This window comes from Lineus longissimus, chromosome 17 (assembly GCF_910592395.1).
Source record: "Lineus longissimus chromosome 17, tnLinLong1.2, whole genome shotgun sequence".
In the NCBI taxonomy this organism is placed as follows: domain Eukaryota; kingdom Metazoa; phylum Nemertea; class Pilidiophora; order Heteronemertea; family Lineidae; genus Lineus; species Lineus longissimus.
Window position 1 is genome coordinate 8,866,296 of NC_088324.1, and position 15,795 is coordinate 8,882,090.

The 15,795-nt window shown below is 42.0% G+C and overlaps 1 protein-coding gene across 13 annotated transcripts in view; it reads left to right on the forward strand.

Annotated features, from left to right (window-relative positions):
- Positions 1-15,683, forward strand: part of LOC135501153 (GTPase-activating Rap/Ran-GAP domain-like protein 3) — a 185,742-nt gene extending 170,059 nt beyond the window's left edge. For 11 of the 13 annotated variants that reach the window (XM_064793016.1, XM_064793017.1, XM_064793020.1 and 8 more), the window contains 16 exons: positions 335-425; positions 683-758; positions 1,219-1,317; positions 1,933-2,036; positions 2,671-2,794; positions 3,190-3,342; positions 4,262-4,488; positions 5,305-5,443; positions 5,715-5,861; positions 6,329-6,442; positions 7,115-7,278; positions 8,445-8,664; positions 9,062-9,261; positions 9,649-9,757; positions 10,236-10,471; positions 10,871-15,683. In XM_064793016.1, the coding sequence (XP_064649086.1) occupies positions 335-425; positions 683-758; positions 1,219-1,317; positions 1,933-2,036; positions 2,671-2,794; positions 3,190-3,342; positions 4,262-4,488; positions 5,305-5,443; positions 5,715-5,861; positions 6,329-6,442; positions 7,115-7,278; positions 8,445-8,664; positions 9,062-9,261; positions 9,649-9,757; positions 10,236-10,471; positions 10,871-11,002 (2,335 nt within the window). In that variant the 3' untranslated portion in view covers positions 11,003-15,683. The remainder of the gene's footprint in view (positions 1-334; positions 426-682; positions 759-1,218; positions 1,318-1,932; positions 2,037-2,670; positions 2,795-3,189; positions 3,343-4,261; positions 4,489-5,304; positions 5,444-5,714; positions 5,862-6,328; positions 6,443-7,114; positions 7,279-8,444; positions 8,665-9,061; positions 9,262-9,648; positions 9,758-10,235; positions 10,472-10,870) is intronic. The other 2 variants (XM_064793019.1, XM_064793026.1) reach the window with 2 other exon arrangements.
- The last annotated feature ends 112 nt before the right edge of the window (positions 15,684-15,795 follow it).

The window sequence follows — 15,795 nt, forward strand, 5'->3', positions numbered from 1 at the left end:
ATTAGAAATGTGAGTTTAGTGGATCCACTACGAAAGTCTTCCAGTTGTTCCAGTCAAGAAATATTTGGGCGATTTTTTATCTTCGCTGACCGTGGTTATTGGCAAAATCCGCAATGAAATAAAGCACAGGAGAAAATGTGATGGTTTACGATATCAACGTTATCCTCCCCAAGTTTCTCTCTTTTTGCGAGTCAATGTTTTGGCGATTTTCGGGACAGGGATACAATCGCGAACCTTAAGGGCGCGAACATATTCACCTTTGGTTTTATCATTGGGAAATGCATCCATTAGCGAAATTAAAAGGTTTACTGTTCAAGTTTTCTGTCTCTTTCAGTCACTTCGATCACCATAAGGTAGACAAAGGCCCCAAGGAGATATTCAATCCAGAGTTACAGAAAGAACTTCTAGTTCTTGAGGAACAAGAGGTAGGCTACATGTATGAGAAAACCCGCCATTAGTTGTTGCTTAGAGTTCTTATCTGACATTGCAAGTATTCCACAACACAAAACTACAGCTTAAAGCTTCGCTATTCTGTAAGTGCTTTAGACAGTTCCAAGCCAACTATTAGCCAAGGTAAATTTGATGTTTTAAAAAGATGCAGTTTCTTTGATGAAAGACCCGGCTCTTTAGCATGTTTAACGTGTTTAAGTTACTTTTTTCAATTTACTTTTTATTCTAACAGGGTTCGGTAAATTTCAAATTCGGTGTCATTTACGCCAAAGAAAAACAGACGGGTGACGATGAGATGTACGGAAACGGTAAGATTAAAGGGTTTTTTAAGTTTTTGATTTCATATCTTTAATTTAAATATTTTGATATACCTTTGTGAGAAAATGCCACATTAGCCGTGGTTGTGCCCTTATGGTGTCACAGTCATCGTCTCCGGCAAAAACCAGACGCCGTCTCGACAAGGGAGCTCGCCGTGTAATGTTTCCGACACCTGGGAGCACGGGCCATCTATTTCTCGTTGTTGTTGTCGGTTAACACGGCCATACTGGGAGCACCTGCTGTCTGCACTGCAGTCAGTTGGCTAATTGGCTAAGCTACGAATAAAAGCTAAAGATCCCGCACTTCGTGTCAATGTAAGACCGCCCGGTGACTTTCTTAATGTGGCTGTTCGGAGATGTCGGGAGTCGCTAATTTAATCATATGTAGTAGCGGAATTATTTTTCATCCTCAAGCTACAACTAACTACATTTGTTTCAATTTCCTTTACAGAAAATGGTAGCGAGGAGTTTACGAAGTTTGTGTCATTACTAGGGGATAGGGTATCACTCAGGGGCTGGGATAAATTCCGAGCTGGACTCGATGTCAAAGGTTCGTACATGTAATAACAAGTGTAGTTTCGTCGCAGCCACTATTAAGGCAAAGAACCACTCACACACTGACAATCCAGTTGCATCTGTCCTTAACTCTCAAGTGACTCTGCGCCTCACAGCGTAAAATTATGTTCATTGCAGCCAGTCTCTTTGATTTCTCTCTGACTTGGTATTTGTTTAGAATTTCTCATTGACACAAAGGGATTTTTATATTTGTTTATCTCTTTCAAGTGGCACTGTTGATGCAGTGACATATTAATGCAAATCAGTTGCGAAGCACTCGTTTTTTCCGATGCAGAAGAGTCGAGTGTACTGCTTGACATATAAAATCATGGTATCTATGAAGTTGTAACGATTGGTACGTGTATCTTTATTAAGCAGTTGCGGATTTAGGTGGCGACACGGTTCTTCTTCTCAATGAATGCTTAAGATGGGAACAGTTCAGTACAGTTTTATTCTTGCTGATAAATGTTTAGGATGCGGCAAAGGTTTGATATTCTCATTCTTGATAGATCTTTTGGATGGGAAATGTTTGATATTCTTTTTCAATGAGTGTTAAGGATGGGAATGTGTCAGTAGTCTTATTCTCAATAAGTGTTCGATTTTTTTCCAGGAAATACCACGGGAGAGGAATCTATATATACTGTGTACGAGGGACATGAGATAATGTTCCACGTTTCTACCATGCTGCCTTATTCGAAAGATAACAAACAACAGGTAAATGATCAATGATCATAAGTTCTTAATTGGCTAAGTCTTGCCTGTTCTATAATCATCTTTTTGTACTCAATTCGGAACTGTCCCTTAAGGCTAATGGGTTGAAATAGAATTCTACACAGTGTACACCTGTTAAGACACCTCTGTCAGCAGTCGCTCTATAAGGGACAGTTGCATTCGTCCCAAATGGGTAATATCGACACAATTTGATTTCTGTCATGTCGGTTATCAGGACACCTCACTATTAGAGGCAGCATTGCCAATCCTAAGGCCAAGGGTGGCCCCAATAGAGGTTCTACTGTAGGTTTTTTCATGTCGCGAATGACAAGTGAAAAATGACACGTTATATCTTAAAACGTGAACCCATCACAGGTCTGGATAAAGATTTCAAATATTCCTGGGGAGGAAGATTTGGTTCATCCGATTTGAAAATGTTCTTCAATTCAGTATGGAACATGTGCGGTTGCATAGATGAGAGGCTGTAACTAGATAACTATACGGTTTCAAAGATGAGTCGGTGTCGGAGTCGTCAAATTAATCTTGAATATATCAGTCACTTTGATGTTATAGAAATACTTTAAGACGCAAGCCATCAAGATTAATATGATTTAAACCGTCTCCCTTCTCTTCGCAGGTGGAACGAAAGCGTCACGTCGGCAACGACATCGTAAATATTGTGTTCATAGAGACAGAAGACTCAGAAGACCAGGAGAGATCTCCCGTGTTCCGGCCAGCCAGCATGAAGACACATTTTACGCGTATCCTTTGAAAATACAGTGGAACCTCTCCATCAAGGACATATAACAGATCGGGTGATATATTTTATTTAATCTAATTGAAAAACGTTTAAATTGATATTCTGCATCTTTACAATGATATTTTACATTCCAAATTGGACTTGTGCATAAGGCGAATATAACGAAGTCGTTATCCAAGTCGTACGCCATCACTACGACATATAGAATACGACTTACACATCAATTTCTGTTTTCGGTCGAATTTGAAGTTTCATTGTGCAGGTATCTTATGTGGCTTATCACAGCCCCCCCCCCCCCCCCCTCAAATGCTAGTTTGGTACCAATATAGCCCACCTGAGCCAACACCTTTACACCAACTCTTTTCACTATCATCTTTCCTTGACCACACCTCTCAGATATATTCGCCGTTGTGACGTATAACAAGCGGGAGGACTCGTACAGGTTGAATATCTACTCCGAAGAGTCAGTTCCCTTGTTCGGACCACCACTGCCTTGCCCTCCCACTTTTACGAATCTTAACGAGTTTAGAGACTTCCTATTAGTGAAACGTAAGTAGACCAAAAAATGATTTCTAAATCGAGTCTACTCTACATGATTGCGGTATTTCTTTCAAGGCCGGGTCTATTTGGCAAGTCGCTCGCCGAACAGGCATCTTTTTTTGTCCTGTTTGGAGAGCCGCTTGCCAAACAGCACTAAAAAGCCACCCTGTTCGGCCAGCCGGGCTTGCCAAACAAGTAAAAAATCTACCCTGTTTGGCGAGCTGAAGACTTTACTTTAATATTAATGAGTTCGGCTCTCCATTCAGGACAAGAAAAAGTCGCTGTTTGGTAAGCCGGGCTTGCCGAGTCGTCACTTCCTTCTTTCAAAAGCTTCTAGTCCTTCCGGTTTTTAACATCCACCTAAGAATGTGACACTGTATAATAACATTTTCACGGCTAGAACTTAAGGAGATTTTGCTAAATTAGTAATGATGTCGTCATGACACCTCGCTCAGGTGAAGACAAAGTCTATTTTTGTAGTTCGGGTTCCTTGAAGTATATCCGATCAAGGAGGTTTAAACGATCGAAGCTTCATGATAAAATGTCACTTCAGTACATGTACTTTGTATTAGTCTGCGCATGAGTCAATTACTTATTGGTTCAGAGTGGCGTGTAGGGTTAAGAGCCTTGCTCAAGGACACAAACTCGAAGCAACAATGGTTTTCCCAAGAGACAAACCAACGACCTCCTTTTATGAGCGTATAGCGTAACGTTTTTGAATGTTTCCGCGTTTCTGCGGTTTCAGCTTATTTTTAGATGGATAGAATGACACGTTTTTCTAGCATTTTCCCCATTGAAAGGTCATGTGTGAGTGGTTTCTCCAGCTGTCGATCGAATGAAAATATATATGGGGAACGGTCACAGCTGTTACACGGACGCTCTCACTACTACATGCCAATTATTACAGGTTCTTCTTGTTCTCCTTCAGTAATAAACGGAGAAAAAGCTGCCTTCAATACGCCGGTATTTGCTCAAAAACGGGAGAGGACGCTGGACATGTTGATAAAGAATGTCTACCAGGACTACATGCCTGAGATGAGTAAGAATAACATGATAAACCGACGAGCTTTCAGCGATGTTATACCGGACAGCCTACAGCATGGCTCGAGGCGGAAAGAGGAGGCCAGGCATTTGGAGTTCGTCAGGATCGGGCAGGTTCGGGATGCTTTAATCCTCTTCCCTAATAAGTAGCCGGCTTCCTGTGTCAACCCCGCATTGTGGCCATCCCCGTATCGTTTCGTGTATTATTGTCCCTATATTATCGTTTCCATCCCGTTCCAATACGCGCCCATACGGGACCTTTGTGGGAATAACATGAGAAGCCGGTAGGTCACCCACATTACACCCTTTCAAATAAAATATTTTTAAGGTTTGATATATAAATACTTTAAAGCGCCAACCATCAGGATTAGATTGAGGCGATGTTATTGCTTTCATGTTTTTTACTTGACCTTTTACGGAATAAATATCGAAAAACACTGACAATGTACTCTATTGCAACCTTTTCCCATTAGCCTTAGTTATACTCACCCAGTGATATTTTGTCGGATTTTAACGCATTTCCCGAGACATGACATTTAACTTAACAATAAGTAGGCCACGTGTTGGCGGTGGTATCACACCCACCAAAACTATCAAAGGCAGTCTCGTGCATTGATTCGCGCGCAGCGTTTTAATGCCTTACAAACTGAACTGATATGTGGGAGTCCCGTAGCCATTAACTTTTCCGTAGGAGAAAGCTTGAGAGAAGACGCTTAGTATCATATTTTAGGTTTAATTCCATTAAAGAAAACATGTGGTAAGTTCAGACATTGGTTAAGATATAAATGTCAAAGTCGTGATCGCAGGCGTTTGTGCTGAGAAATCAAAAACATGACCACAACAAGATTTTCAATTGGTTGTTTTATTTTGAAATTGACCAATCAAATTCCATAATCCTGCATTCAAAAGTCAAACTACTTCTCATTCTAGGCGTTGAAGCTGAAGACCATCCTGCGTGGAGATGCCCCTACCAGTCTGATTACCACGGGCATGCTCAAGAGAGAACCTTGGGAACCACATTGCTTTCATCACGATTTCCCCTACGAAATAGTGTGTGGAGATTCATGGGGTAGGTAGTCAAATCCAAACCAAAAATTGGTTCCTTTCTTGAGAAATTATAAAATAGGGAATTGCAGGCACAGTGAAGTGTTTTAAACATCGATTGTTGGAGGAATATCACTCTCTTCGCATATTCAGCTGGCGATCTTCTGCCTATAGCCTCTATTACGAAACAGCTTTAAGAGGTCGAGATAAACTAGAATCTTCTCTTTTGAAGCATCACCCTAGCCAGTTTACTCTGGCCTGGTCAGTCAAGAAATAAAACTGCTCTTGTTTTACAGGAGACAAACTGATTGTCGCAACCTGCACAGGAACATTTGTCATTGAAGAGGACCTCGCACCCAGGATGATATTTGATAAATCTGTAGTCATCAAGCAGCTCAGTGTGATTGAGGCTCATGGTCTTCTCATATTCAGAGGTGACAAAGGTGAGTATTTCGATCATCTATGTAAAGTTGTCAGAAAAAAACAAGGAAATGGTACCTTTCCTGCTTCGCTCTGAAGAAGGTACAGTGGAGTGTGTAACAAGGACCAGGTTTTGAATGTATTAAATATATTCACAAGCAGTGGTACAAAAAGTGTTTATCCAAGCCACCAACTCACTTGAAAGTTGCTCATGAAAGGAATTACACGTATAAATTGATAAAAAACTGTGCTCAGCCATCTCACTAGCTTGTTCCCTCTAGATTGTGTCAACAACCTGCTATTTTGTCCTTCCAATATGTCTTACCCAAATTGAAGAAATACTATAAATTTCAGGCATTAAATTCTTCAAGGATTCGGGTATATATAACTGGCACGACTGGGTTGGATTGGTAAAACCCTTTTGCCAACAAGCAAGGGACGTTTCGCGAAATCTTCACCCACTTTCTGATCGGACTTCTTTCTTTTACAGGAAAGGATAGTCGCATCCACGTGTTCAGACTGACAGATTTTGAGGGCGAGCAGTACGATGAATACCCAAGGAGTAAAACAGACATCAAGGAACAAAAGATAGAGAAAACTAAAGGTATATTTGTTTATTTTGAGTATATGAACTTTTGGTGTCCGCCTGGACCATACAAGGGAGAAAAAGTTGGCGGATTAAACCAAGAGTAGACGGCAGATGTGCAGAGTTTGCAGATCATTCACGACTCCGCTCTGATTTCAACTATGAGATCAAGTTACAGTAGTCTTAATGACAACGTTTTCACAACATGTACCTGCATGAAAACAAATTATCTTAAATTCTGGATCGGACCTGTGCGTAAGACGGAAATAATGAAGTCGTAATCCAAGTCGTGGTGATAGTCCGATCCAGAATTTAAGATAATTTGTTCTGGATCGGACCTGTGCATAAGGCGGAAATAATAAAGTCGTATTCCAAGTCGCGGTGATAGTCCGATCCAGAATTTTAGATATTTTTTTTTGGATCGGACCTGTGCATAAGGCGGAAATAATAAAGTCGTATTTCAAGTCGTGGTGATAGCCTACGACTTGGATAACGACTTCGTTATATCCACCTTATGCACCGGTCCAAATTTGTATTTTGATATATTATTACATCAATATCATAATAAGATACAGGTAGAGTATTAAATTTTCAACCTTGGACATGAAGTAGGAGTGACGAGAAGAGGATGGATGCCCAAGCTGGATTCCGAGTTGATCAATTGCAAAGCAAATTCATTTCTTGTTTCAGGTTGCCATATGTATGCCCTCAGTCGACCCTCGGGAAGTCACCTGAGAATGGTGGTAGCCATTGGAAAGAGACTGTTACTATACACGTGGAAGCACTCAGTAGCGTGGTCAGCATGGTGTCAACCTGCCGATAGTGACACCGTGGAAGGCTTTCAGTTTGTCCGGGTAAGTAATCTCGGCAACCCTTCTCCCTACTTTGCAATCTACTCTATCAGCCTGTACACCATGCTGGTCTCTGGACTTAAAGCTTGCAGCACACTGGACGCCAACTCCGGCGGCAAGGCGCGTTTTTTGCCGCAAGAGTCCTGAACGCCTGAAAAATCCGTAGTGTGCTACGGACGGCGTCAGGCAAACGCCACTTGCCGCCACTTGCCGCCACTTGCCGCCAGATATCTAGCATGTTTGATTTTTGACGCCTGTAGCGGCGTCTGAACGCCAGTGAACGCAAGAAGAATCCAGGTGTGCTACGGATCGCCGCCAGAGTTGGCGTCAACCAGCGTCAACGGCGAGGCTTTGGCCAATCAGCTTGCGTCTTGACGTCACATGATATCAAAATGGCAGCCCCCACGATTCTTGGAAGTGGCGGAAAAGACGCTACTGGACGCCAATTCTGAGTAGGTGTGCTATGAGCGCGATCCACTGCCGCCAACTCTGGCGTCGAGCGGCGTTCAGTCGCGTTCGGTCTGACGCGCCTTGCCGCCGAAGTTGGCGTCCAGTGTGATGCAAGCTTTAGGAATCAGGTTACAGGTCTATAAAGTGGCTAAGAATCTCGGCTAGTAGCAAGGAGGTTCCTGTTTTGATTCAACTGAACTGACAAACGTTTTCATATTGATCAATTACATGCACCTGCAGCATGATATTTTAAATTCTGGATCGGATCTCTGCATTGGGCGAAAATAATAAAGTCGTATTCAAAGTCGTGGTGATGGCCTGCCTATACGACTTTGGATAACGACTTTGTTATATCCGTCTTATGCATAGGTCCAATTTGGAATTTAGAATATTATTGGCAAGATGCAGGTAGAAGATCAATATGAAAACATTCGTCAAATGAATCGAATTGAATATATCACTAGATAACTGTAATTCAACCTCGAAGATAAAGTCGGAGTGGGAGTCGGAAGGGGATGCGCAACCTCCCGAATATCTGGAGAGGCTGCGCCCCAAGTGTGGTCAAACCACGGAAAGGTGCTTTATGAATGTGTCATCGATAACTGTGTCTTAACTATTGCTCATCCCCACTCATTCTTAAATCGAATATAATCCGAGATCTCGGAGATGAATTCAGAGGTGCGCAACTGCCAGATTTTACAAAGTATTCTCGTTTTCAGGAACTAGGGGCATTCGAAAGTCCACAACTCCTTACTCTCATAGATGGTTCCAAGGGAGATAACCAAATCTGTGTCGGTTACAAGAACCAATTTGACTTGATTAACGAGAAGAATGGTGATACTCTTCAGTTATACAGCGTGGGAGGTAATAAAGTGACGCTGGTGTCGGCCATCGACATCTACGAGGACGACGAGGCCGAGCTATTGCTTTGCTACAACCGTAAGTTGTGTATTCCAGTTAGAAAACACCATGCTTTTCTTCAGCTGCTTCCACTCTGAATCTTCATGTTTCGTGTTGAACATCCTCTATTAAAGACAAAACTATGCCATCTTGTCAATTCTTTTGCACCATGGGATCAGAAGAATCAGTGCACCAATCCCTTCAAGATAGTTGAATCAAAGAGAAATAGAGGCATACCTTAACAACGTTTCTCTGTTTTTAGTAGCCTCGTTTCTTTTCCTTCTAGAAGCGCGTGCTTCAGGCTGAGTCATACTTTTGTTGCTTCTGCCTTTAGCTGAACGTTCGCCATGTCTGTTGGGGCTGGCTTTGGTCCATCTAGCCGAATGGCTGGTCAAATGGTCACCAGTTTAAAACCTTTTGACTTTATTTTTTTCAGGGATCAGTCACTTTCAAAAACTCCGAGAGGAGAGCTCTCATGAGTTTGATTTTCATTGGAACTCCGCCCCCGATGCCATAGTTTGTGCATTTCCTTACATCATGGCGTTCACGCCCGACACCATCGAGATTCGACTGATCATCAATGGGAACCTCGTAAACACCATGACAATGCCACGATTAGGCCTCATAGCTTCTAAGGTAGGTCTTGATATCTGGCGCCTTTTGAGTTACAAGCACAGTTCGCGATTGTCTTGCTGCCGAAAGTGTCTGGAAACCAAATATTTCAGTGATTATGACAATTTATTTCAGCATGGCTTATTGTTCCTCTACACTTTTCTTTACTAATTTAAAACAACCACCGCGAATATTCCCGATTTTCACGAAGTTAAATGTGCCTCTCCAACCCATCACTCAGTGGTCAATAAATATTAGGTTGCCTTCCTGTCAACGGCGGGCAACATCACTCTTAATTGCCTGGTCACAGGTTGTTGCCTCTCCAATGAATGCGAAACATGCGATACATTATGGATAGCAAAACACGTAATCTCTGGTTCGTTTCGATAATCTTTCTCCTCTCATTTGCAGTGTGATATCTACTTTGCCAGTTCTGCTCACAGCACCAAGAACCACAGTCCCACCGAGAGGTACATGGAGAGACGTGAGAGCAACATCTCACCGCCATCTTCGCCATCTAGTAAGTCTCAAAAACATGATATTCTTCCACTCTGAAAAATCTCCTTCAAACCCTTAGGCTCTCATGTTAAAAACATTAAGGCCGGGTCTATTTGGCAAGCCGCTCGCCGAACAGGCATCTTTTTTTGTCCTGTTTGGAGAGCCGCTTGACAAACAGCACTAAAAAGCCACCCTGTTCGGCCAGCCGGGCTTGCCAAACAGGTAAAAAATCTACCCTGTTTGGCGAGCTGGAGACTTTACAACACATTAGCCAATCGGAGAGCAATGGCGTCATATTGAGTTCGGCTCTCCATTGAGGACAAGAAAAAGTCGCTGTTTGGTAAGCCGGGCTTGCCAAATAGTCACTTCCAAACATTAAATAGGTGCAAAAGTCATTGCATCTAAAGTATTATGTTACCTGGTGTATCTGAGGGAGTGTACATTGACTGAGTTCAACTTCCTTAACTATTATATTCATCATCTAAACTTATAAACTTTAGAATTTCCTTTTGCAGCCCAAAATGAAATTCCCTTGAACATCTACAAGATCCCTTTAACGTGCCTCGCCGGTCAGATCAACACGGACCGGCCAGTTCAGACCCAGAGCACACCGGCCGCTCCCCAGTCCCTCCTGGCGCCCCTAGTTAGCGCGGAGACCTCCCCGAAACCCTCGGGGAGAAGGAGCCCGCTTGCGAGGACCAAGGCCTATGGGTTGACACCGAACACGTCACTAGAGGTAGGTTGAAATTGCACTAGTTGAAAGAGTTTGACTTTGGTGAAAAAGGTAACCAATATCACTACTCAATCGTGGGCGATCTTTTGTGTTGACAGTCAAATCAATCATGAGGTTTGTCTTAGTACAACATTAACTCTGAACGACTTTTCACCACGCGAATACAATGACAGTTCCGGCTAGTGGAAAACCGTCCGGTATGACCTATCCTTTTCAACTTACCTAAGGTGTACTAGTATTCATGAAACCTCCATACGTAAATCGATACGGATACGACATCTCGTAGCTAAAAGAGGCCGATTAAGCCCTGCGCTGGCCAAATTGCAGAGTTCAAAAGAAATCCGTGTCGATGTTGTCCGCTTCGATGCTATTAAAATTTCGCATTTTCCGCTCTTTCCCCAGGACAGTAAGGACCGCCACGACTCATCCAGTTCCGATTCGGGCATTCACATGCATAAATTAAGCGACGGTAGCCCACCTGGGAGTCCTTTTGGATTAGGGCACGCGGACTTTCAGGAAACGGACCTCGTATGATGACGGCGACGCGCGACTGTGCCGCATTTCGGCAGCGCAGTCGAGCTTTTGGAATGCGATACCGACAACGTCTTCTTAAGGGAGACGGATCTGTAGGAAAATACCGAATGTAGAGTCATTATTAAATTCGTTCAATGTGAAATGGCAGAAGTTGATTCCGTTACCGTATTGTTACCACGGATGCGAATTTATCGAATGTTAGACAGACGGTGAAGAAAATCTGTAGGAAAATTACGAATGTGTTGTCAGTGGCGTCGTCGTTCACTGGACCGAGTTCTTATCGATTCTACCGTGATATCGACGACGGAGTATAATATATCAAATGGGAAACGGCCAGTGTGCTCATGAGGTGTTTCCTTCGGGCGGAGTCTTAAACGACGGCAAATCGGAATAAAAGAATATGTCTTGTCGGCAAGGAAGCATAGCCTCTCTTAAAAATGGCGGTTGAGCGCGTTGGATTAACACGTCGTCGTCTTTTGATTTAATAAGACAAACAAGCTCAGTTGATTTGAGGTCGACGACTCTCATCAGTTTTTAACTCATGAGTTTAAGTTATGTCGTCACTACAACTGCTATTGATATGGCACGAGGTCGCAGGCACTGAGAGGAAAATGTTATGTTCCGATAGGATGTGACCTGAAAGGACCATTAGTTAGCTTGGAAAAGATGTTGGTATAGACAGATTCTTTCAATCAAAGACTCTGGTATAAACCAGTATTGGTTCATTCACTATAGCGTGGGGAAAAAACTGTGCTCTGCGATGGCCTCGCGGGAAAGATTTGTGAGGTAGCGAGTGTGTTGAGGCGAAGGACTATGGTGTCACAATCTGCTCATTTTCGAACAGAGGATTCGAGTGACAGTTACAGCATTCATTGGGCCGAAAGTCAACAAGTGTCTAGGCTTGAGAAACCTGAAAATAGTGTGTTTGCCCCGGTTAGTTGAATTTACAGGCACTAAAATTAAAAATGGAGTACTAGTGATATTTGGCATTCTTTCACAAAAAGATAATGTATGGTGGCAGTTTGGTTGATGTTCGCTTGAGGGTGATGTCAGAAAGTTGAATGGAAGTATTCTGTCAAATGCTCTGATTTGGAATTGACATGTTTAAAACGTGCTACTTCTGATACAGGAATTATATATTGACGTTGCGGAATGGTCCGATCGACCGATTAGACATGAAAAAGATGTGTGTGGTGAGACGATGGATTCAACGCGTATTTGTGTAACTGTTTCAAATAACTTGACAAGACGTTTTGGTGCAGGCACAGTGAGATAATGTTGACTTAATGAAACGTTATAAAGAACTCGGCGCACATTTGAATGTGGAATATTTGTTATAAAATTGGTGTAAAATGTGATTTTAACCAAGGGGAAGGATACGACCTAAGTTGCAAAAAGGACATACTCGTCCGTGCTTCGTTTAGCAGTTGTCATCAGAGACACGTTAAGTGGACACTTTTATGTTATCATAATTCGAGTTGTGACTTTGTTCTGTGATGAAAATTGTGCATTGTTTTGTACGTTTTATAACATATCATTATTTCTTAAGCACAAAATGATGGCAATGAGGGATGGGATGGAAATTCTTTCTGGGTATTTGGTTACCGTACTTGAACGTTGTTGACAAGGTTGGGGCTGAGGCTACAGGATTTCTTGGCAAACTAGATGTGACACCAATGAATCGTGTCCGATATATTTGGTGGTGTGCAAATGAGCAGGTGAGACTAGAACAACCGATCACTAGGGCCGGGAATTCGGTAATGGGAAGAGTCCGTGAGGATTTGTCTGGCCAAAGATTTTCGTGTGTTGGACATTTTTGGAACAAAGACTTCCTCCCTTAGAAGTCGTGGGTTATTCGTGAAATGCGCGAAAGTAAAACGCCCGCAAAAGCTTGTGGTTTACAGCATCTATCATGAGACCCCTCAGTAAAGAGGTTAACAATAAATATCTAAAGGGTGTATCAAAAAACCCTGTAGACAATGCTTGCTAAATATGTTGTCGGCGTCGCCTCTATGGACACCTCGCTTACGTTGTGAGTTGCACCCTTGTTATACATGTAACTTGGTCCTTTATGAGCGGGACGCTAATAATTTGCAATTATCGTGGGTGGATTATTTAAGTTGCAAGGTCAGATATTTCTTTTTACCGAACAGAACACTGCCATATACCATTCCGACTCTCGGAAGAGTTATTCTAAATGTAGTGACAAAACAGGTTATCGTTAAGGTGGATCATCTCCGCCATGAATTAGGCCAGTGTTAAATGTGAATTGACGAAAGTTTTCATATTGATATTCCACGTGCATTTTTGCAATGATCTTTCAATTCCAAATTGGATCTGTGCATGAGGTGGATACAACAAAGTCGTTATCCAAGTCGTAGGAAATTACAACGATTTGGAATACGACTTTATTAACCCGCCTTATATGAGCGGATCGGATCCGGAATTTAAAATATCATTGCGTTTGTACCGAAGTTAATGGATGGGAAAACGTTCGCCAGAGGCTTTGAAAAAGCAATACACTTGATCCTATAGAGGCGATTGTTGAGTATTTGTGGACCGATAGAGGGCGTGGAAGTTCAACCCGGATCATTAGTATTAACCCTCTATGCACCCAATGTTGGTTGTGTGTCTCGACTTCGCCTTCGCTGCTGTTCTTGTTGTGGAGTGGCAGGTTAGAATGTATAGCAAAAATATTCTATAGTGATTAATTTCACGTTCTTTCCTTGTTAGTTACATATTCTGTTCCTTGTTGGCGCTGCAATCGTTTTCAGCGCCCCCTATAGTGACATATTTATCAATGTTATCGTTATTCTACCTGATAATTATTGCGCATTTGGTGAACTCAGTTTTATTAGTTCCATGTTTTACCGTTACGATATTTGGCGTTGCAATGAGCGTGACAATTGTGACAAGAAGACATGTTAAGGCCTTTCTCCACAGTTGCCGCTACTTTACACACGATGTCAACAGGCAGTAGACTTGCGTCCATATTTCATCGGCTATGTCATCGCTATTACGAAGACGTACAATGCCGATGTGACGGGGATAGTAGTCCTAGGGCTGATAGTCCGAGTAACAATAGCCCGCATTGCTAAATGTTTTGGTTAGTGTTAGCGGTACAATAGATCATGCTGCTTAATTGGTCAAATACAATGCTACCGGATTATGACTCCAGGGGGACTATATCCGCTGTCACACCGGCCTGTGTAAAGAGCGTAAATCGCGGCGATAGTCGCTTATGTGGAGGTTGGCCTGTCAGATCTCAAATCCCACAAATTTGACGGCGGGCCATTCTCTGTATAACGGGCTCTTTGTGTGATAAAGACTGAATGATGCTGTGTGCATTCTGATATGCGAGCTCGTGTGTGTGATGTTTCGAACCCGTGAGTACTGTACCGCTGTAACCTGCGATCTATTACAACAAAAATCGCTCGTCTTAAGTGGTGGTCCGTTTTAATCGGGTGCTTGCGACACGAATCGCTGATCGCAGCATCCTGTGCTACCTGCGTGAGTGAGTTTTCTGGGTTCGTGAGTGTTGGTTACTGTAAACCCGATCAGGAGCAATCACGGCGACAAAGTTGGCATTCAGTATTACTGAATTGGTTATTCCAACATAGTGTCGTGACGACTCATGGCGATTTTGCAGTACGTGTGATGTGTGTACGATAAGTTAGCGCTGAAATGAGATTCCCCGAATAAAATTCACGATAAAAAAAGTCAAGGAACCCGTCGTCGTCAAGGGATTTGATACAAAACTTAAGGGAATTAGTTGATCGATTCTTGAATGTTTATTTCTTGAACTCAAACGATAGGAAGTATCGATTTCAAAACACGATTTTAGGAAACAATTTCCTTAAGTGTTAATTAGATAATTATAACGTATTTTGTTGTAAAAGTAGACCGGTTTGGGGAAACAGTATCAGAAGAATATTCCGGATATTAACCGTCACGTGGCCACCACATGACGCGCCACGCAGCATCTTCTGTGTACGCATGCGCAATGAAGAAATAGTTTGAAAGTCAATATCTGATTTATTTTGAAATGTTGAAAGACACATTATGTATTATCAGATGTATATATGATATTAACCCGTTAAGGACATGTTGAGGTAAAATCTTTAAAAAACACCTATGATGATTTTCTCTGAAAGATAGCGAGAGTGCATAATTTTGACTCACTCAAAAACAGCACCAATCGTATTTAGTCTTGTCAATATTCCGAAACCAAAACAGGAAGGTTCAAAAGTCTTTATAAACGACAAACCGCCTTGAAAACGCTTTAATCCAACACGTCAAATGAGTTGAATAATGCATCACAAAAAAATTTATATTTTGACATGAAAAAAAACGGTCCCTCGAGGGTTAATTTGTTGTTACGATTTGTTCTTTTTGTTATGTGCCGTGGAAATCAGTTCAAATATTATTGTATTGTAATTTTCTACCAAATATGTATATATTCCTTATATAAGTTCACCCTCCCGCAATGTATACCCTAGTCGCCTCACCTGCCAATCAAACTTAATTGACACTAATTGATTCAACTAAATTGAGTTCGGTTGGCAGAGCATTATTATTATGAATAAATTATATTTATAAAATATGGGATGGCTGACTGTGCTTTTTGACCACGTGACAATGATTATATTTGAATAAAGGTAACGCTCATTTTCTCCTAAAATATTTGTTTATTTGTTTATTTTGCAGAAAGTGTCGCCTTTAATGTGACATTTTTGATTTGAATCTACCAACGAGAACGAGGCTGCCATTTGCATATCAGAAGTAGCACGTGA